This window comes from Protopterus annectens, chromosome 5.part1, assembly GCF_019279795.1.
Source record: "Protopterus annectens isolate FY-2018-M chromosome 5.part1, PAN1.0, whole genome shotgun sequence".
NCBI lineage: Eukaryota > Metazoa > Chordata > Ceratodontiformes > Protopteridae > Protopterus > Protopterus annectens.
Genome location: NC_056736.1, coordinates 406,394,746 through 406,416,854, shown reverse-complemented (window position 1 = coordinate 406,416,854; position 22,109 = coordinate 406,394,746). Strand labels below are relative to the sequence as shown.

Genomic DNA, 22,109 nt, shown 5'->3' with positions numbered 1-22,109 from the left:
CTGTTTTACTGCTACTTTAAGTGATTTCTGCATTTTACACTTTTTATTGCACTTTAAGTTACTAATTGTTGCAAATTGTTTCTGTAGGCTACACACTAAAGTCGCTAGCGATTTACAGCATTATAGCATTTACTGTCTGTTTTTCCTTGTCTCTGTAATAAAACAAAAAATCTCTTGTTTTCCGCCTTACTGAACTAGAGTAGTCCAGTTTCAGAGTTGCTGATCCCTGGGCTTTGTTTTTAGTTCCTGTCACTGATCCATTGCCTTATTAGGGAGGAGGAAGTTTCTTTGCTTACCAGTGGGAGTGGGAAGCACTGAGCAGCCTTTCTGTCCGATTTGGTGAAGTTTCAGCCGGAAACTAGTAGTCCATTGGTCATTTTGGGCCAATTCCTAGCTCCTTTCAGCCCCTGCTATAAAACACGCTAAACACGTTTTCCAGCTTGTACCAACTCAGCACAGATCCTCGTGGTGGCCTGCAGAGTGATCCAAGCAGCAGAGAGCTAAAAGAGTGACTTTCTACCAGATATAAGTATTTTTGTGGCTTTCCCACTGTTATTAAGCTAGCGACTGCATTTAGCCTGTTTACTGCTACTTTAAGTGATTTCTGCATTTTACACTTTTTATTGCACTTTAAGTTACTAATTGTTGCAAATTGTTTCTGTAGGCTACACACTAAAGTGCTAGCCCGATTTACAGCATTTATAGCATTTACTGTCTGTGTTTTTTTCTCCTTGTCTCTGTAAGAAAACAAAAAAATCTCTTGTTTTCCCGCCTTACTGGACTAGAGTAGTCCAGTCTCAGAGTTGCTGATCCCTGGGCTTTGTTTTTAGTTCCTGTTACTGATCCATTGCCTTATTAGGGAGGAGGAAGTTTCTTTGCTTACCAGTGGGAGTGGGAAGCACTGAGCAACCTTTCTGTCCGATTTGGTGAAGTTTCAGCCAGAAACTAGTAGTCCATTGGTCGTTTTGGGCCAATTCCTAGCTCCTTTCAGCCCCTGCTATAAAACACGCTAAACACGCGTTTTCCAGCTTGTACCAACTCAGCACAGATCCTCGTGGTGGCCTGCAGAGTGATCCAAGCAGCAGAGAGCTAAAAGAGTGACTTTCTACCAGATATAAGTATTTTTTGTGGCTTTCCCACTGTTATTTAAGCTAGCGACTGCATTTCGCCTGTTTTACTGCTACTTTAAGTGATTTCTGCATTTTACACTGTTTATTGCACTTTAAGTTACTAATTGTTGCAAATTGTTTCTGTAGGCTACACACTAAAGAGCTAGCCGATTTACAGCATTTATAGCATTTACTGTCTGTTTTTTTCCTTGTCTCTGTAATAAAACAAAAAAAAAATCTCTTGTTTTCCTGCCTTACTGAACTAGAGTAGTCCAGTTTCAGAGTTGCTGATCCCTGGGCTTTGTTTTTAGTTCCTGTTACTGATTCATTGCCTTATTAGGGAGGAGGAAGTTTCTTTGCTTACCAGTGGGAGTGGGAAGCACTGAGCAGCCTTTCTGTCCGATTTGGTGAAGTTTCAGCCAGAAACTAGTAGTCCATTGGTTGTTTTGGGCCAATTCCTAGCTCCTTTCAGCCCCCTGCTATAAAACACGCTAAACAGCGTTTTCCAGCTTGTACCAACTCAGCACAGATCCTCGTGGTGGCCTGCAGGGTGATCCAAGCAGCAGAGAGCTAAAGAGTGACTTTCTACCAGATATAAGTATTTTTGTGGCTTTCCCACTGTTATTTAAGCTAGCAACTGCATTTCCTGTTTTATTGCTACTTTAAGTGATTTCTGCATTTACACTGTTTATTGCACTTTAAGTTACTAATTGTTGCAAATTGTTTCTGTAGGCTACACACTAAAGTGCTAGCCGATTTACAGCAATTACTGTCTGTTTTTCCTTGTCTCTGTAATAAAAACAAAAAAAATCTCTTGTTTTCCGCCTTACTGAACTAGAGTAGTCCAGTTTCAGAGTTGCTGATCCCTGGGCTTTGTTTTTAGTTCCTGTTACTGATCCATTGCCTTATTAGGGAGGAGGAAGTTTCTTTGCTTACCAGTGGGAGTGGGAAGCACTGAGCGCCTTTTGTCTGATTTGGTGAAGTTTCAGCCAGAAACTAGTAGTCCATTGGTCGTTTTTGGGCCAATTCCTAGCTCCTTCAGCCCCTGCTATAAAACACGCTAAGCGTGTAGCGATTTAAGCGAGATTACCACTGTTGCACACAAGAGCAGCGGTTAAACAAGGTTAAACTATTTGGGCCATCTAAATTCCACTCTTCCAATTTTCCTTAAAACTACCTTCCTCGAGCTGTACTGCTGATCTAACCAGCATATCCTATAACTGAAAAGTTCATCTCTACTTGATTCCCAAGTAGACTATTCTCTATCTGTAAAGCCTAGCACTTACTCCTACAGTACTTGCACCTTGATAAAGCACTCTTATTATAGATAGTACCCCACCAGCCTAAAACCCACTTCCCCGGAGTCCTTTGAAAGTCTCTTTATCTACTACTTCTAGTATGTCGAGGATCAGTTGCTAGTGTCCTCTCCAGCTCAACTGGTGAACCTGGGAATATTGAGGCAATGTTACAACTGCCTCATGTACACAGACAATCCTCTCCTTCTCCCACAAAACACAAATACATGCGAGATGCAACTATCTGCCAAACTGGAGGCTGAGCTCTCTCAACATAGGACTGGCAAGACCAGACAGGAGGAGAAGGTAACCACACACAATACATACCCAGTCACACATGGTACCATCACAACTTCAAATCATACACATACTCACACAAAGACATACTCGAGGCTCTGATCAAAATTTACCAAAACAGCAGAGGCCACCAAAGCAGACACCCAAACAACTACCACCTCACGACCCAACACATGCAACACATAGACCACACAGTCAGAGTGTCAAACAGTCACAGCCCTTAAGGCCAAACAAAATGCCAGACACACTTGTCATTGGTGATTCCATAGTCAGACACACTGACGTCCTCACCAGACTGAGTAAAGAAGGTCACAGTAAGCTGCCTGTCAGGCTAGAATCCGCCACATAACGCAAGCACTCAGGTCTCTCAACAGCAGGTACAAATGCGACTCAGTCATTGTCCACGCTGGTGTCAACGACCTGAGGCACCTCCTTGGACTACATGAAAAGGGACATCGAGGAGCTCTCTGATTATGTAGCCCAGGCAGGTATGACCCTGACCTTGAGCAGTATCCTACCTTCACCTAGAATGATGCCACAATACAGTGATAAGATGATCAGCTTTAATAATTGGCTTAAATTCTGGTGTCATTCAAAGGGGATCAATGTCTGTCTGCCTGGGATGACATGCTGGACAAGCCACGCTGCTTCAAGGGCGGCTTGCACCTGTCACCCTGGGCTTCCGGATATTGGCAAAGGCTCTTGCCACCCCCATAGTGCCTTTTTAGGCAAGGCTCAAATTCTAAACCTACCACCCTAGAACACCAAAAAGGAAAAAACTAAGGGTAATGCTGCTCAATGCCAGAAGTCTCAATCTCAAGATGCACTCGAGGCCCTTCTCAATATGGAGAACATCGATGTCTGTGCTGTGACAGAAACCTGGTTCAAGGCTCCTGAGAGCACCCCAGCACTAACAGGTTTCACCTCATATCATGCGTTCGCCCCAAAATCCGGACAACACCAAGAAAGGAGGGGTGTCCATATTCATAAAGGACACCCACACCTCAAGGTTGGTGGCAACGCATGATGCATCGGAGACCATCCAGGTGCAATTAACCATAGGCAAGACTGCTCTGCAATTTGTAGCATGTTACAGGCCACCCTCTCAAACTCAGGAACCTCACATGGCCTTCCTGAAAACATTGGAGGGATAAATGTATCTCCAAACACCATCATACTAGGTGACTTTAACTACCCTAATATAGACTGGGAACACTACTCAAGCCCGAACACTCTAACCCAAAGATTCCTGGAGTTCATAAACTCAAATGCCATGGAACAACTAGTCACCATCCCACAAGAGGAGAAAACATACTTGATCTCATCATCACGAACATGGGATCAAAATGTTCAACACAAGTATACCCTCACTGGTGAGATCAGATCATAAACTAATCTGCTGGAGGTCCTCATCCGCCCCCACCTGAAACAAAAAGACCACAGTGAAAAACTTCTCAAAAGCCGATTTCACACTTCTAAAAACTAGTGTGGTCTCCTTTAAGGCCCCTGAGCCAGTGGTAAACATTACTCAAACCGCTGAATCACTTACAAATGCCTTCTACCAGCACCTACAGGACTGCATGGATCAGGCAATCCCAAACAAAACTAAGACTCTCTGTACCAAAGGCAAGCGTCCAGTCTGGTGGACCCCAGCCATAAACAAGCTCTACAACAAAAGGAGGAAGCTACTACAAGATAGAGCAAAATCCTTGAAAGGTAAGACACCTTTGATCATTATAAGTAAAAACTAAGAGCTCTCATAAAATCATCCAAGGCAAATTTTGAGAGAAAAATCGCCAAGGACTCTAAAGAGAATCATAAGGCCTTCTTTAGCTATGTTAGAAACCTAGGAGGAAACTCCCAGATATGCTCAGAATTAGTTCAAAATGATGTGAAAATTACTGAACCTACACACATTGCCAACATACTGGCTGACAGGTTCAGTGCAAACTTCTCCCTCCCCAAAGGAGAGATATCTATTCCAGAGGATTGTAGCCCCCAAACATCTCCAGCCCAGGTGAGAACTGCTCTCACTAAGGCACAAAACACAGCATGCATGGGACCGGATGGTGACCCCGGCTGTGTGCTTCATGAACTCAATGAGGAATTAAACCCACAGTTAGGACAGCTGTTTAATCTTAGCCTCACCTCAGGATACTCAAGGAGTGGCGCTTGCACTGTGGTCCCACTTCATAAGGGTGGTGCCTCCACAGACCCTGGAAATTACCGCCCATTAGCTTGACAAGCCTTATCTGCAAAGCCATGGAGAGGATCATAATGGAACTCATAAATAAAGACATAGGAACTTGCAGACTTTGGATCCAACTCAGTTTGGCTTTGTCAAAGGCAGATCCTGCCTCTTAAACTTGGTTGACTTTTTCGAGACAGTCACCAAGGCCATTGATGAGGAAAGGCAGTCCATACAGCCTACCTCGACCTGGCAAAGGCCTTGACACAATACCCCACTCAGGTATCATCGAAAAACTCATCAGCTTGAATGTAAACCCATACATCACAAGATGGGTTGCAAACTGGCTAAGTGACAGAACCCACAGGGTCAGAGTTGCTGGAGCCATGTCAGACTCAAAGCCTGTCACAAGTGGTGTCCCACAGGGCTCAGTCCTGGGTCCACTCTTGTTCAGCATCTACTTTTCTGAAGTACAAGCAAACACAGGAGGGTTATGGCTGACAAAGTTTGCAGATGACTGCAAACTGGGCCATAGTCGAAAACACATCTGACACAGATATCCTCCAGAAGGGCCTCACAGAAATGGATAACTGGTGCCAGAGCCATGGCCTGAAGTTAAACGCCAAAAATGCATAGTCATACCCTTTGGGAAAAACAAGGCTACCCCTAGCTACCATATAGGTGGCAATCCACTGAGCACAGAAAAAGTCATCAGAGATCTGGGGACCCAGGTTGACAGTAGCCTTCGCTTGACACTCATGTTGCTAAAGTAGTTAGGAAAACCTTCTATATCACCCACCTGATCATGAAGGGATTCACATCTAGATCAAGGGAGGTCATCGTCCCCTGTACTCATCACTTATTAGACCTATGATTGAGTACAATGCCCGCTCGAATGTATCTGACCAGACACCTGCTGCAGCTTGAAAGGCCCCAAAAGTTCCTCACCAAAAGGATAAAGGGTCTCAAAATATGTCTTATGCTGCCCGACTGAAAGAACTCCAGCTCTATTCAGTCTCATACCGCTTGCTCAGAGGTGACCTGTGCCTGACATATAAGGCCATGTCAAACCCAGATTTGATGAATATGCTTCACCTCAAAAATCTAGATCCCTCAGAACCACAAGGCGGAGACTTAAACCTTGACACGGTTATAAATAGAACGTGCTGGAGGGACAGATTCATCACCCAGAGACTCCCTATGCTGTGGAACAAAATCCCGGTACATGTGAGGCAGAGCACCTCTCTGGTCTTGTTCAAGAGGAATCTTGACCAATGGATGGGAGATTGCAGATATACCCCAGGGATTACTTCAGCGTCACTGCTTGACAGAGGCACAGCAAAATGATAGGCATAGTTTTTATTCAAACTAAAGGGGTGGCGAAAGCCACATAACTATGGGCTAGGCTTATAAATGCCCTTGGGCAGATAGCCTAGTATGAACCTATGAACCTATGAACCTATGCCTTGGACCGTCCTGCCCTGGTAATGCCCCCCCCACCCGATCAGGGAGGCGTCTGTTGTCACTGTAGCAACCGGAGGGGAAGGGACGAAAGGTGTCCCTAGGTGGAGCTGGGGAGATGTGATCCGCCAAGAGAGATGATTCTTGCACGATTGAGTTATCCGAATAGGATGGGACATTGGAAGTCGTTGGAAAGACCATTGTGTGAAGAGCATCCATTGTAAAATTCTCATATGGAAGCGAGCTAATGGTAGAAGAGGGATGTCCGCCTCCATAATCCCTAAGACCTTCAGGATCAATCTGGCTTTGACTTTGTTGCTCTGCAAGACAAGAGAGACCTGTCTGTGTATGTCTGCTATTCTCTGCTCTGCGAGTCTGGCTGACATGTTGACTGTGTCTAGATTTGCGCCTATAAAGTTAATAACACGACAAGGCGACAAGACAGACTTTTCGTAATTTATTGAAATGCCTAGTGTCTGACGTGTGAAAGGTGTAGTCTCTGGCAAGAAGCAAAAGATGCTTGGTGGGGGCTGTAAGGAGCCAGTCATCTAAATAAGGAAACACCTGGAATCCTTGTCGTCTCAGATGAGAGGCGACCACTGCCATGCATTTGGTAAACACTCGGGGGGCTGTAGTGAGACCAAAGGGCAGGGCTCTGAATTGGAAATGACTGGTTCCCAGCCTGAAGCGGAGGAATCTCCTGGGCGTCGACTCATTCTGATGTGATAGTGCATCCTGGAGATCTATCGAGCACAACCAGTTGTCCCGCCCCAAAAGGGATAGAATGGACTGCAGCGTGGCCACTTTGTTTTCTTGACAAACTTGTTCAAGTTGCTGAGATCAAAATGGGTCTCCAGTCCCCTATTTTCTTTGGAACCAAAAAGAATTTGGAGTAGATTCGGATCCTGTTTGGTCTGCTGGAACTGGTTGAATGGCCCTTTTGGCGAGCAGCTTTGAAATTTCTAATGCTGCTTGCTCCCTTTGACTGGGTGGAATGTCTGGAAGGGATTTTTTGGATTGCTTCGGAATGAAAAGGAATGGGATTCTGTAGCCTTCGGAAATGACAGACTGTACCCACTTGTCTTGAGTTAGGGATAGCCAGGCTTCTGGGTACAGCGATAATCTTCCCCCGACTGCCTCCAAAGGTGGACAGTCGGGCAACACCTCAGGGATGCTGAAAGGGCTTGTCGGAAAAGGATTCTCGACTGCCCTGATTCTGCGGGCCCCCTCTGCCTCTAGGACGGCGTCTACCATTATTGTTCCCCCCTCTGCCTCTAGAGGGGAATCAACTCTGTGCGTCAGGCAAATCTCCCTGAGATTGTTTGCGGAACCACATCTTTCCCCCCTTCTGGCCTTTGGGGTAAGGCCTAGAAGGAGTAGAAAAACGAACTCCGACGACAGAGAGAGTTTTACCATCAGTCTCGCATCTAGTCAGGGTTTCCTTCACTTGAGGACCAAAGAGGGATGATCCATCAAAGGGGGAATTAGTGAAGGACGCCTTGAAAGGGTCCGCAAAGTTACATAGCCGCATCCAGGCGTGCCGACGCAAGGCTACACCTGTACCTGCCACTCTACTTGCTCCATCCGCCGCATATGAAAGGAGGCGCATGGAGGAGTTAGTTATAGAATTAAGGGTTGCCAGCTGAGAGTTTATCCTATCCTGAAAACCCGCAGCTGTTGGGTCCTTTAACATTTCGCTCGCTTCCTTGAGAAAATCCCTCTGAAGACGAGTGAAATGACACAGGTAATTCAGCGAAGATAGTAAAGGTCGCTGACGAGAACATCCGCTTCCCGTACTTGTCCATCGACCTAGACTCCTTGTTAGGAGGATGAACAGGCACCAAAGGATCAGCTAACTCCTTCTTGGTGGCCGCAGCCACCACCATAGCATCAACAGAGACGCCTTTGGTTAAAAATTCCTTGTCCTTGGGGGCAGTGATAAATTTTGATGGTCTCCTGGGGGTGGGTTCCACTGAATCAGGAGCCGCCCAGGCCTTCTTTGCCACCACTTGCATAAGGGGGTCAAAGGGAGGGGACACCCAGGAGGTGGAAGGGCGAGAGCCAAACGCCTCAAGATACACCAATTCATACTCTGAAGGGTTGAGGGCTGGCCAATTCCCCCTCTGTTTTAAGATTTCGAGGATGTCTGCAAAGGAGACATCTTCAGAGGGGGAACCTTCAGAATCCTCTAAATCAGTGTCAGAGGTGACAGACTCAGGGGAGTCAATGTGCTTCCTCTTGCACTGCCTCTTCCTAGGGGGCTCTCCTACTGGGTCAGGAGAGGCCTCGGAAGAGGAGGAGATCCCCACTGGGGAAACTTGAGGAGCTGGCTCTCTACGGTCGGGGATGAGAGAGTGAGAAGAAATCACCGGAGGCACCGTGGAGGGAGGGGCAGAAGGAGCAGACTGTGGAGTTGAACCTGGTTCTAACACGCTCCTCATGACCTCAAAGGCACCCCTGTCAGGCAGAGCCGGAGGTCTCCGCTCCGAAAAGCTGAAGACCTCCCCCTGCACCGACATTGATGGCTCCGAGGCCGATGTCGGAGCCGAACTCACCAGCGCCGAAGCACCGAGAGGGAGAGCGGGGTCGGACAAGGGTCCGATGCCACTCGCCCCCTCAGAGCCGAGGGAAGTCCGGCGCCGAGATTCTTCCAAGGAAGACATCGGAGCAGACGACGGCACCGTAGACAAAGGTATCGGTTCCGACACCACCACAGTCTTGGGTCCGAGCCGCCCCGGCTCCGAACTCAGAAGAGTCAGAGGAGGAACATTTTGAGTAATGGGAATAGTTCTCGACTGTTGAGTCGGACTTTGAAGCATCTGGGCCAGTGCCTTGGACTTAAGAAGTCGACTCACTACTCTCTGAAGGTCATGATCCGATAGTCTGGAAGACCTAGAGGAGTGAGATCTATGGCTCCGTTCAGACAGCAAAGGGGATGCTGGAGCCGAATGAACGGAGCCGATAGATGGAGATCGGGACCTTTTTCTGGATGTCGGTTCCTACAATTTGATCGGAGCCGACTCAGTTATGTCTTCCTCGGCTCCGGCCGAGGAAATAGTAGGGCATGCTTCGAGATTCATCGGCTCCAGCCGGAGCCTATGTTCGAACAGCCTTTGGACCCCCAGAAGACGGCACAGAGACCGGAGCCGAAGGTCTGGAAGGCTTAGAGGGTTTCCCCGAGGATTGAGTCGAGGGACCCTCAGGCTTCAATAAACCCCTTAAAATGAGTTTATTTTTGCGCTCCTGCAGGACTCTAGGGCTGAAGCCATGGCAAACAGCACATGAGTCCTGCAGGTGCAAAGGCCCCAGGCAGTATACACAAGAAGTGTGACCGTCTGTCAGAGACATCTTCTGACAGCACGAGTCACACTTCTTGAAGCCTGAGACCTTCGATTCTTTGGACATGTCCAAGAAAAAGTCAAAGTGTAACCACAAACACACACACACACACACACCGATTACACTTGTAATATTTTTAAATTAAATTTAGTAATTAACTTAGAAATTAAATCCCTACAAAACACAGTCACTCTAACTACTAAGGTAGGGAGGGACTGGGCCTAAAGCCCAAGGGAATAAAATTAGCAAATTTAGGGGGAAAAAACTGGGGAAACTTGACTATAAAGGGGAGTAAACTACTTGTTTTAAAACTATGAGGAAAGCTAACTTAAAAAGGGGTCTTATCTGAGATACAACTCAATATTTCAACTAACCTGACGAGCCGGTTGAAAAAGCACCTCGATCGCTGTAGCGGCAAACGAGATCTGAGGAGTTACCGCCTAGCATTGTGGGACATAGGGGAGCCTCGAGTCGGTGGAACTAGCTCTCGAGCTTTTAGAGTGGCCGAGTCGGAGCCGAGGATCGGCTCCGAACCCATCCAGCAAGAATGAAGGCGAGATAGACAACTTAACATGAATTCTATTATGGTAGTTAAAAATATGTGGGAAAAGACCAAGTGAAAGATTATTAAAGAAATAAAAGATTGGAAAATAGAAGTTATGTTCTTACCATAACGTTCCATGTTAGTTGTCTTCTTCTCGCCTTCTTCTTGCTGGATGGGTTTGGAGCCGACCTCGGCCCGACTGCCACTCTAAAAGCTCGAGAGTTGGTTCCACCGGCTCGAGGCTCCCCTTATATCCCACAATGCTAGGCGAGAGTTACCTCAGATCTCGTTTGTAAGCTAACCCCAGCTTATAATAGTAACAGTATAACTGTAAACAGAGTCCACCTCTAACAGGAAGAAAGAAGGGTGACCTACATCCTGAACCAGGAAATATGCATAATAGCATACGTCTAAGAAAGAGGTGGTAGAAAGAGAGGTCACAATCACAACTCCTCTAGGTCTGTCCAGGCCAGGGGAAGGAGGGTGGGCTTAAGAAAGAAGGCGAGAAGAAGACAACTAACATGGAACGTTATGGTAAGAACATAACTTCTATATGTTAAGTTGTCTATCTCGCCTTCATTCTTGCTGGATGGGACCGCATCCCTAGCACCTTGTCCCGGGTGGCCTAACGGAACAGACTCCTGAGAACAGTGGAACCAAAGTTGGCTCTATGCCTAGAAGCTAAATCCAACTTATAATGAGAAATGAAAGTGTGAGGAGTAGCCCAAGTAGCCGCTGCACAAATGGTGTCAATAGGCAGTCTGTCTTGGAAGGCTAAAGAAGTAGCCAAAGCTCTGGTGGAATGGGCCTTAGGTTTATCAGGCAGCTTTTGATGTCTAATTTCATATACAAGGGAAATCAAAGATGTTAGCCATCTGGATAATGATACCTTTGAAACTGAAAGTCCCTTTCTGCTTTCCGCATAGGAGACAAACAGCTGATCAGATTTTCTGAACTTCTTTGTTCTATCCAAGTAGTACCTCAATTGACGATGAACATCCAGGCAGTGTAATTTTTGTTCAGACCTATTGGAATATTCTGGAAAAAAGACAGGTAGATCAATGCTTTGATTTAGATTTGATGTCGAGACCACCTTAGGCAAAAAGGACGGGTTAGTTCGTAAGGATATTCTGTCCTTATGAAACAAAAGATAAGGAGGACGACAGCTGAGTGCTTGAAGCTCTGAAACTCTTCTAGCTGATGTAATAGCTACCAGAAAAAGAGTCTTCCATGATAATAATTTTAAAGAACAGGAAACTGCAGGTTCGAAAGGAGGGAGAATCAAAGAAGCAAGAACTAAATTTAGGTCCCAAGGAGAAGGAGGATTTCTTATAGGAGGTCTGAGAAGAAAAACTCCTTTCAAAAAGGCTTTGCAAAGCTTGTGGGACATTAAGGCAGATTCAGAAATACCCACATGAAAGTTAGAAATAGCTGCCAATTGAACTTTGATGGTAGAGGAGATGAACCTGCATGGAAGAGTTCAGCTAGAAAATCTAGGACTAATTGAATGGAAGCAGTGAAAGGATCTATGTCCTTTCCTTGAGCCCAATATGTGAAGCGTTTCCACTTACTCAAATAAATCTTCCGAGTGGAAGATTTATGGGAAGCTATCAAAATATCTCTAACAGAGTGAGATAATTGAGGAAGCCTGGCTAAGGTTGGAACTGGAGGAACCAAGCAGTGAGGTTCAGAGAGGGGAGGGAGCGATGAAACTGACCCGACTGATGGATCAAAAGATCTGGAACTAGGTCCAGATTCCACGGTCGCTCCAAAAGAAAATGATGTAGAAAGGGGAACTACACTTGTCGAGGCCAGTAAGGAGCAATGAGGATCAATGAGGCCTTCTGAGCGATAGCTTTCTGTATCACTTGAGAGATTAGTGGGAAGGGAGGAAATGCATACAGAAGTCCCTGGGGCCAAACTTGGACTAGAGTGTCTCTGCTGGGTTGGCCTGGTAAAGGGAATAGAGTGAAATATTCTCTGCACTTGCTGTTTTGGGGAGTAGCAAAAAGATCGCAGCAAGGCTGACCCCACTTGAGAAAAATTTCTCTCACTACAGAGTCTTTCAGAGACCACTCGTGAGGCATGAGTATAGCTCTGCTCAACTTGTCCGCAATTTGACTGGACTTTCCGGGGATGTGCGTTGCTATCAGAAACCGCTGAGAAGAAATCGCCCATTGCCACAGTCTGAGTGCTTCTCGACACAGGGGTAAGACCTGGTTCCGCCTTGTTTGTTGATGTACCACACTACAGACATATTGTCTGTTTGGATTGCAATCGTTCCCAAGGGAAGAGAGTCTTGAAGGGCTTGCAACGCTAAAAGCACTGCTCTCATCTCTAGAACATTTATGTGCAAGTGGCATTCGTTTGGTTGCCATGTGCCCTGGACCGTCCTGCCCTGATAATGCCCCCACCCAATCAGGGAGGCATCCGTTGTCAGAGTAGCAACCGGAGGAGGTGGAACAAAGGGTCTTCCCAACAAGAGCTGAGGAAGACATCCACCACATGAGATGATTTTGCACGATTGCGTTATCATAATGGAGTGGGACATTGCAAGTTGCTGGTATGACCATTGAGTAAAGAGCATCCATTGAAGGATCCATGTGGAATCTGGCTAATAGAAGCAGAGGTATGTCCGCTGCCATAATTCCCAACACTAACAGAACTAACCTGGCTTTGATTCTGTTGTTGTTGAAAAGGAGTGATACCAGTTTGTGAATGTCTGTTATTCTCTGATGTGTTAGTCTCGCAGACATGTTTACTGTATCTAGATTTGCACCTATGTAGGTAATAGTACGACAAGGCGACAAAACAGACTTTTCGCAATTTATTGAAATACCCAGCTTTTGACAAACGCGAAAAGTGTAATCCCTGGCCATCAGAAGGAGATGCTTGGTGGGAGCTGTGAGGAGCCAGCGTCTGTTCATTTTTATGTGATAGTACGCATCCTGAAGGTCTATAGAGCACATCCAGTTTCCTTTGCCCAAAAGGGGAAGGATGGATTGCAGCGTGACCATCCAAAATCTTGTTTTCTTGACTGATCTGTTCAAGACACTGAGATCCAAAATTGGTCTCCAGTCCCCTGTTTTCTTTGGAACTAAAAAGAACCTTGAGTAGATTCCGGATCCTTGCTGGTCTGCTGGAACTGGCTGAATTGCTCTTTTTGCAAGCAGTTTTGAAATTTCCAAAACTGCTTGATCCCTTTGACTGGGTGGAACATCTGGAAGGGATTTTTGACTGATTTGGAATGAAGAAAGGAATGGGATAGAATAGCCTTGAAATGATGGACTGTACCCATTTGTCTTGAGTTAGGGATAGCCAGGCTTCTGGGTACAGTGACAATCTTCCCCGACTGCCTCCGAAGATGGGCAGTCGGGCAACACCTCAGGGATGCTGAAAGGGCTTGTCGGAAAGGCTTCTCGACTGCCCTGGTTCTGGCCCCCCTGCCTCTAGGGCGGCGTCTACCATTATTGTTCCCCTCTGCCTCTGGGGGAATCAACTCTGTCGTCAGGCAAAGTCCCTTGAGATTGTTTACGGAACCACATCTTTCCACCTTTCTGGCCTTTGGGGTAAGGCCTAGAAGGAGTAGAAAAACGGACTCCACGGCAGAAAGGGTCTTACCATCAGTCTCGCATCTAGTCAAGGTTTCTTTCACTTGAGGACCAAAGAGGGATGATCCATCAAAGGGGAGTTAGTGAAGGACGCCTTGAAAGGGTCCGCAAGTTACATAGCCGCATCCAGGCATGCCTACGTAAGGCCACACCTGTCCCTGCCACTCTACTTGCTCCATCAGCCGCATATGAAAGGAGGCATGGAGGAGTTGGTTATGGAGTTAAGGGTTGCCAGCTGCGTGTTCATCTTATCTTGAAAACCCGCAGCTGTTGGGTCCTTTAACATTTCACTCGCTTCCTTGATCAAGTCCCTCTGAAGACGAGTGAAATGACACAGGTAATTCAGCGAGCGATAGTAAAGGTCGCTGACGAGAACATCCGCTTCCCGTACCTGTCCATGGACCTAGACTCCTTGTTAGGTGGATGGACAGGCACTGAAGGATCAGCTAGCTCCTTCTTGGTGGCAGCAGCTACCACCATAGCATCAACAGAGACACCTTTGGTTAAGAACTGTTTGTCCTGGGGCAGTGATGAACTTGGATGGTCTCCTGGGGTGGGGTCCACTGAATCAGGAGCCGCCCATGCCTTCTGAGCCCCCACCTGCATAAGGGGGTCAAAGGGGGAGACACCCAGGAGGTGGAAGGATGAGAGCCAAACGCCTCAAGATACACAGATTCATCCTCCGAAGGGTTGAGGGCTGGCCAATTTCCCCTCTGTTTTAAGATTTCCAGAATGTCTGCAAATGAGACATCTTCAGAAGGGGAACGGGGGAACCCTCAGAATCCTCTAAATCAGTGTCAGAGGTGACAGACTCAGGTGAGTCAATGTGTTTCCTCTTACACTGCCTCTTCCGAGGGGCTCTTCTGCCAAATCAGGAGAGGCCTCGAAGAGGAGGAAATCCCCACTGGGGTTCCTGAGGAGCTGGCTCTCTGCGGTCCGGGATGAGAGAGTGAGAAGAAATCACCTGAGGCACCGTGGAGGAGGGGCAGAAGGAGCAGACTGTGGAGTTGAACCTGGTTCTAACACTCCTCATGACCTCGAATGCACCCCTGTCAGGCAGAGCCAGAGGTCCCGCCCGAAGCTGAAGACCTCCCCTGCACTGACAGTGATGGCTCCGAGGCCGATGTCGGAGCCGAACTCACCAGCGCGAAGCACCGAGAGGGAGAGGGGTCGGACAAGGGTCTGATGCCACTCACCCTCGAGCCGACGAGGAAGTCCAGCACCGAGATTCTTCCAAGGAAGAAATCGGAGCAGACGGAGCACCGAGACAAAGGTATCGGTTCCGACACCACCACAGTCTTGGATCCGAGCCACCCGCCCGAGCTCAGAAGAGTCAGAGGAGGAACATTTTGAGTAATGGGCAGGCATCGACTGTTGAGTCGGACTTTGAAGCATCTGGGCCAGTGCCTTGGACTTAAGAAGTCGACTCACTACTCTCTGAAGGTCATGATCCGATAGCCTCGAAGACCTAGAGGAGTGAGATCTATGGCTCCGTTCAGACAGCAGGGAGATGCTGGAGCCGAATGAACTGAGCCAAGAGATGGTGACCTGGACCTTTTCTGGATGTCGGTTCCTAAGGTTTGATCGGAGCCGACTCAGTTATCTTAATACCTCGGCTCCGGCGGGCAGGAGCCACAGAAACTGTGGACTGATATTCATCGGCTCCAGCCGGAGCCGATGAACAGAGGTTGAGAAACCCAGGTCTCGGCTCAGAGCCGGAGCCGAAGACCTGGAAGCCTTAGAGGGTTTCCCAGAGGATTGAGTCGAGGGAATCCTCTGGCTTGAGTAAACCTCTTAAATCAATTTATTTTTGCTTTCCTGGGGGACCCTGGGGCTGAACCCATTGCTCACAGCACATGAGTCCTGCAGGTCCAATGGCCCCCGACAGTAGACACAAGAAGTGTGACCGTCTGTCAGAGACATCTTCTGACAGCACGCATCACACTTCTTGAATCCTGAGACCTTTGCTTCCTTGGACATGTCCAAAAAGTCAAAGTGTAAACAAACACACACAAACACACTAATTACACTTGTCAAGTTTAAATTATAATAAAACCACTAACTAGAAATTAAATCCCTACAAAACACAGTCACACTCCACTAAGGGAAGGGAGGCCTGTAGGCCCAAGGGAAGAACCTAAAATTCTTGAGGAAAAAACTGGGGAATTTTTAGAAGGGATAAACTTTCTTTAAACTATGAGGAAATAAGTAAAATATTAAAATTAAAGGGTCTTATCTGAGATACAACTCAATAAAAGTCAACTAACCAAGAACCGGTTGAAAACCAACCTCGATCGCTGTAGCGGCAAACGAGATCTGAGGTAACCGCCTAGCATTGTGGGATATAGGGGAGCCTCGAGCCGGTGGAACCAACTCTCGAGCTTTTAGAGTGGCCGAGTCGGAGCCGAGGTCGGCTCCGAACCCATCCAGCAAGAATGAAGGCGAGATAGACAACTTAACATTTAATGGCTACAAACAATTAAATATAAGGGCAGTACATGCAGTTTTAGTTCCTTTGGTCATATACCAAGACCTGGCATACTTTCAACAGTCACAGGAAAAGTTGTGGATGACAGAGTTGAAGGAATTTATATGGGAAGAAAAGGTGGCAAGAGTAAAGTTGGAGAAGATAATTCTTGCTAATGAACGAGGAGTTTACAACTACTAGACTGGAAAAGATACTTCAAAGCTAAGCAATTCAGACTTGTGTGTATATACAAACAGAGGAAGATACAACAAAGTGGAAAAAAAATGATGATGGTGCAAGGTGGAAGTACAAGGGATGCAGAGAAGTTAAGATGTTGGAGACATGTCCTTGGAGAGAACAAAAATAATTATGCAGCATATCACATTATAAAGACTAAACTAGCAAGGGAGTGAAGGAAATGTTGCCAATATGAATACACAACTAAGGGTAGAGAAAACAAGACAACGCATGAATTAAATGAAACTGAGCTATTAGAAGCAAATAAGATGAGGAAAGTGAGAGAATGATAAGAAGCTAAGCAACTGTTTGACAGCACAGAGATTACTTTCTATTTCAGGGACTTTGGGCAGAATATATGCAACCAGAAAGATGGAGGGAAGGGACTACTTCATTAGAAAAGAGTCGGGGGAGGTGTGATTAGAACAAAAAAAATGGGAAGAAATCTATGGGACCTCTAGGTATGCTACACAGTCCAGAAGATTCAGGATATTTCCATGGAAATGTTTACAGAGGTACTTTCATACTCCAGGTAGACTTCAGAGAATGTTTCCAACTTCCAACACACATGCCAAGCAACACTCTAGGGTTGGGTATGCAATGAGCACAACAATAGCTGTCAGACCCCTTGCAAGCCACAAAAAACCTGCAGATGACTATGCCCAATCCCCCCTTGAAACTGATGTGACTGTTAGGATCACTGGCCAACACCTGAAAGCTCTTCATAAAATGTGCACCCCAAGCATGTGTCCCATTCCTTCTCAACACTCAAAACAAACAGAAGCGAGTAGGTACAGCCGCTTCATTGTTCTCCCTCAATGGTTAACCCCCCCCCCAATTGCACAAGACTGCTTTTCAATCCTGAATTGTAATTAGGGTTTTATTCTACTACTTCATGAAGCCAACTAAGGCTGCCAACTTTCAATCCAAATTAACACTTTGTAGATATGCAAGACCTGCAAACGTAGGAACTTTAGGACTGCAACCCAAAGTGTGTCAACAGCAAAAGATGACTGGAGAATGCACAGGGGATAGACACACTTATGTAAGTAGGACACAATATCACAGGAGGAGTCAAAACAAAGTGCGGGCATCCTTGAGTGCACGAATTTCAAAAAAATAATTTCTGAGCTTAAGATTATCGAGAAGATGAACTAAACATATGATCCATCAAGAAGGTTCCCAGTACTTCATCTAGAGATATGGAATAACTTTAGTTGCTCAAATATAAAGAAAACCCATCTTTAAAGCTGTGAATGAAAGTAAATTAGAACTTTCAATAAAAGTTAATTAAAATCTATTCAAATTTACCAAAGTCACATAGCTTCAGAACATCTTCATGGCTGATCAGCAGGTTTTCTGGCTTGATATCTGCAAAACAGACATTCAGAGGTTAATTCATATTTTTGCTTGATTATTAACATACTTTTTCAGTTATTAAAGCTTATACAGACTCAGTGTCATAAGTATCATGATCAAGGACATTAAGATGTTGTTATGAGGAATAATCAACATTGCAAGTCACAAAATTACAATATGGAGCCTAGACAGCCTTTAACTATACCGGCTAACTACTACATATCAAAAGAATGATGTAGCTAGCACCAACTGGAAAGTTTTTTTTTCTTTTCCCCTAAAGCACAGTAAATGAGCAGGTGCTTCATCTTCATAGGTTCTTATTAGGCAGCTAATCAGGAAGACTTGTAGTCTAGCCACTGCAAATTCTATTACCGGTTACACTCTTCCATGAGGGGCTGTGGAGCCAGACCTAGGGTGCATTTGTGGTTACCCATCCATTTAGGGTGCATTTGAAGAGGGTTGGGGAGCTAATTTCTTTAGTATAAAGGGGGAGTTGGTTCCAGAAGACAGCAATGCTTTGGGACAGGTGCTGCTGTGGAGGTCTGAGGTCTTTTGTACAGGTGGTTAATGGCACTAAAGGCTTTGTGAATATGTAAGTGTTTGCTCAAGATAAGGTCATTTGAGGCCTTGTAGGATAGGCAGAGGTCACACCTTAACATTCTGCACAAGATGGAGAACAGACAGATCTCTGGAGTTCCGCACTGGCAAATTAACCAATTTCTTAATCATTTTTAGTCAGGAAGGAGTTCATAGGTTATTACTAGGTTAATGGCCACTAGGGCCTTAACAAGCATGGCCAATCACCCCAAGCCCACTTGGATCCAGAGTATCACTGGTGTGGGAGGTCTTTTGTTGGAAGTTGGATTGTGTGTCTGGACAGGTGCATGCAGAACAGAATACCTTTATAAGAGAAGAGTAGAAGAGTACAACATCCATGGACCTAAAGCCATAGCTTTGGTAATTCAGTCTGGCTACATAGAGAGATTTTCTAACAACTGTTGATACACATTTGCCAAAGAAGAGATCTCCGTCTACAAAAGAAGTTATGTACTTGCCATAATATTCCATCTCTGTTGTCCATTTTCATTCTTCCTCAACAATTGGGTTCAGATCTGACCCTCTGATCAGACACTTTTTACATCTCTTGGATACTGGAAACTCTCGAACACCTCCCTTACCCATAATGCTTTAGTCCTCTACCATACCTCAGATCCTGTTTGCTAGCCTGACAGTTTCACAGAAATTTAGAAACAGCACTAGGATAAGAAACCAATATCTGGAGCTCAATGGCAGGAATACTGATTCCCTTATTATCTTCTCGTTCTTCCAGAAGTCACAAACCAACTGGTAGGGTGGGTTGAAGGGAGGGGGAGTTGAGAAAGAAAGAAAATGGACCACACGGATGGAGCATTATGGTTGATTACATAACTTCTTTATCTGATGTTGTCAATTTTCATTCATTCCTCAACAAGTGAGAGAGTCCCCAGCTACCTAAATCCCAGGAGGACATGAAGAAAGGATATTTCTGAACACTGTTGAGTCGAAGGCTGCTCTTCCCTGCAAGACTAGACTCAACTTGTAATGAGTAACAAACGTATGGAGATTAGCCCAAGTTGCAGCTGCACAGATATTGTACTGATGAAGTTGCCATGAACCTAGTTAAATGGGCTCTGAAAGGTTTTGACAAAGACTAACCAAATTTGCTGCAGACAAAGGAAATGCAATCAGTTAACCATTTGGCTAAAGTTACTTTGGTAACCAGTTTGCATAGAACAAAAAAAACTGAGAAAAACAGTTCAATTATTTGTTTCTTTTACAAAATCAAATTTGGGCAAACAGAAATGTAACTGCCTGCAATCCAAAAAAATGTATCCTGTATTCTCTCGTTCATAAAATATGGAAGGAAAACTGGACAATTAATACATTAATTGATGCTGGATTCTGACACCACCTTAAGAAGGAAAGATGAGTAATGGAAAATTAAATAAGGAGGCTTAGAAAACAGGGCTTGATGTTCACAGACTCTTCAAACAGATGTTATAGCTACTAAAAAATATAATTTTCCGGGTTAAAAATTTTAGTTCACACTTTGCTGATGGTTCAAATGGAGACAGAGTTAAAGCTTGTAATACTACATTCAAATCTCATGGCAGAGATAGATCTTTCTAAGGAGGACTAAGAAGAAAAGTTCCTTCATAAAGGCCTTACAAATTTTTAAAGAAGCTAAAGAAGAGTTACTTGTTCCTATGTGGAAATTAGAAATGGCAGCTAGTTGTACTTTAACTGAGGAACTGGCTCCTTCTTTAAAAATTGCAGCCAAAAACTAAAGAACTCTAGGTACTGGTACTGAAAAAGGATCAATGCCTTTTTGTTGTGCCCAAAAACAAATCTTTTTCATTTATTCCTGTAAATTATCCTAGTGGAAGCTTTATGGGAAGACAAAAGAATGTGACAGCCAGACAACTAAAGTTCTCCTCCCCTGTACATCAATAGAAGTGGAGAAACCATGCAGTCAACTTTAGGCCTGATATATCCAGATGAATCATGCCGGTTGGATGAGACAGAAGGTCTGGCACTGCATACAGAATCCACAGTCGGCAAAATAGATGAGGCCAAAGAAAGGGGAACTAAATCTGATGAGGCCAATAAAGTGCAATGAGGATGACTGTGCTCTTCAATTGAGATGATTTCTGAAGAAATGTGGGGATTAGAGGAGTTGGGGGTAAGCATAAAGGAGACCAAGGGGCCAATCATAGAGAACAGCCGCCACGGTGGGGGAATCAGTGCAAAGAAGCTGCTGAACTTATTGTAGAGGGGAGATGCTAAGAGGTCACAGCAAGGTTGGCCCCACTGGTGGAATATTTCTACCACAGTTTTAGTATAGAGAGACCACTCTTGAGGCAATAAAATGGACCTGCTCAACCAGTCTGTTATGCTGGATTTCTCCAGAATGTACGTTGCCATCAGAAATCGACTGGATGAGATCACCCATTGCCACACTCTTGAGCTTCTCAAAACAAGGGGCAAGATCTGGTTCATCCTTGTTTGTTGATGTACTATACCACTGACATATTGTCCACCTTAATCACAACAGTCCCAGAAGGGAGAGAGTCTTGAAAGGCCTGCAGTGCTAGGAGTAATGCTCTCATTTCCAGGACATTGATGTGTATTGGCCTCTTTGGGGAACCAGGTGCCTTGGACAGTCTTTCCCAAGAAGTCCCCGACCCACCCAATTTGCGAAGGACCCATGGTCACTATGGCCTTAGGCTGAGGAAGAATGGATGGCCTTGTAATATTTGATCTGAGCAAACCCACTGCAAGAGGTAATTTTTGCATGCCCAAGTTATTCTGATCTGGGTGGACACAGGTTGGTACAGAGTACACCACTGAGTTGCTAGGGTCCACTGAAGAATTCTCATATGGCATCTTGCTAATGGAACCAAAAGTATTGCAGTGGACAGTGACCCCAGGTTGTGTAGAACAACTGAGTTGATAGGGAAGAATTTTGAATTATCTTTTTAACTTGAAATCGAATTGTCTGTACACTTGGTAAGGGAAGGGATGGCATCTCTCTACGAAGAGTGATGGTAGGCGGGAAGGAACAGGATCTAGAGAAGACACAACAGGTCCTAGGGAGCTTCCGTGGCTCTGAGTGCACTGGATCTGATAAGGACCTGTTATTAGGTTCTGTTGGATCAGAGGATTTAGTCTTCAGATCCAACAAACTCTGATCTGACTGCTTCGACATCTTGCGAAGAGGACAGGTACGAGTGGAGGATCTGGAAGGATCTGATGTATGCTTTCTGGACTCCTCCTTGTTTAACTTTTTCGAGGTTTGAGCTCCAGATAAAGTCTCCAAAAAAGAAGTTGGCAATAAACCTTTTAGAATCGGCTTACTTTTGCAATCCAGTAAGGCCCATGGATTAAATGCCTTAAAAATGTTGCACAATTCTTTTAAATAAGCTGGACCTAAGCAATACGAACACAAATTATGTGCATGAGATACAGGTATTTTGTGCCTGCAATCTTTGCATTTCTTAAAACCTGAAGCTTTTTCAGACATGTTGAATCAAAAATTTTAAATACAAGAGAGATTTGAAAAAATAAAAAAGAAAGGAAAGTGAAATGAGAGGGTTAGCAACAATGGTAATTAAAGATCACCACAAGAGTATAAGAAAATATATAAATCTTATTTCACTCAC

The 22,109-nt window shown here is 45.3% G+C and overlaps 1 protein-coding gene across 1 annotated transcript in view; it reads right to left on the bottom strand.

The window, feature by feature from the left end:
• The window catches only part of CDKL5 (cyclin dependent kinase like 5), a 1,714,404-nt gene that overhangs the window by 1,519,288 nt on the left and 173,007 nt on the right, over positions 1-22,109 (bottom strand). Inside the window, exon 2 of the mRNA XM_044073061.1 lies at positions 17,860-17,919. Coding sequence (XP_043928996.1) covers positions 17,860-17,919 — 60 coding nt within the window. The remainder of the gene's footprint in view (positions 1-17,859; positions 17,920-22,109) is intronic.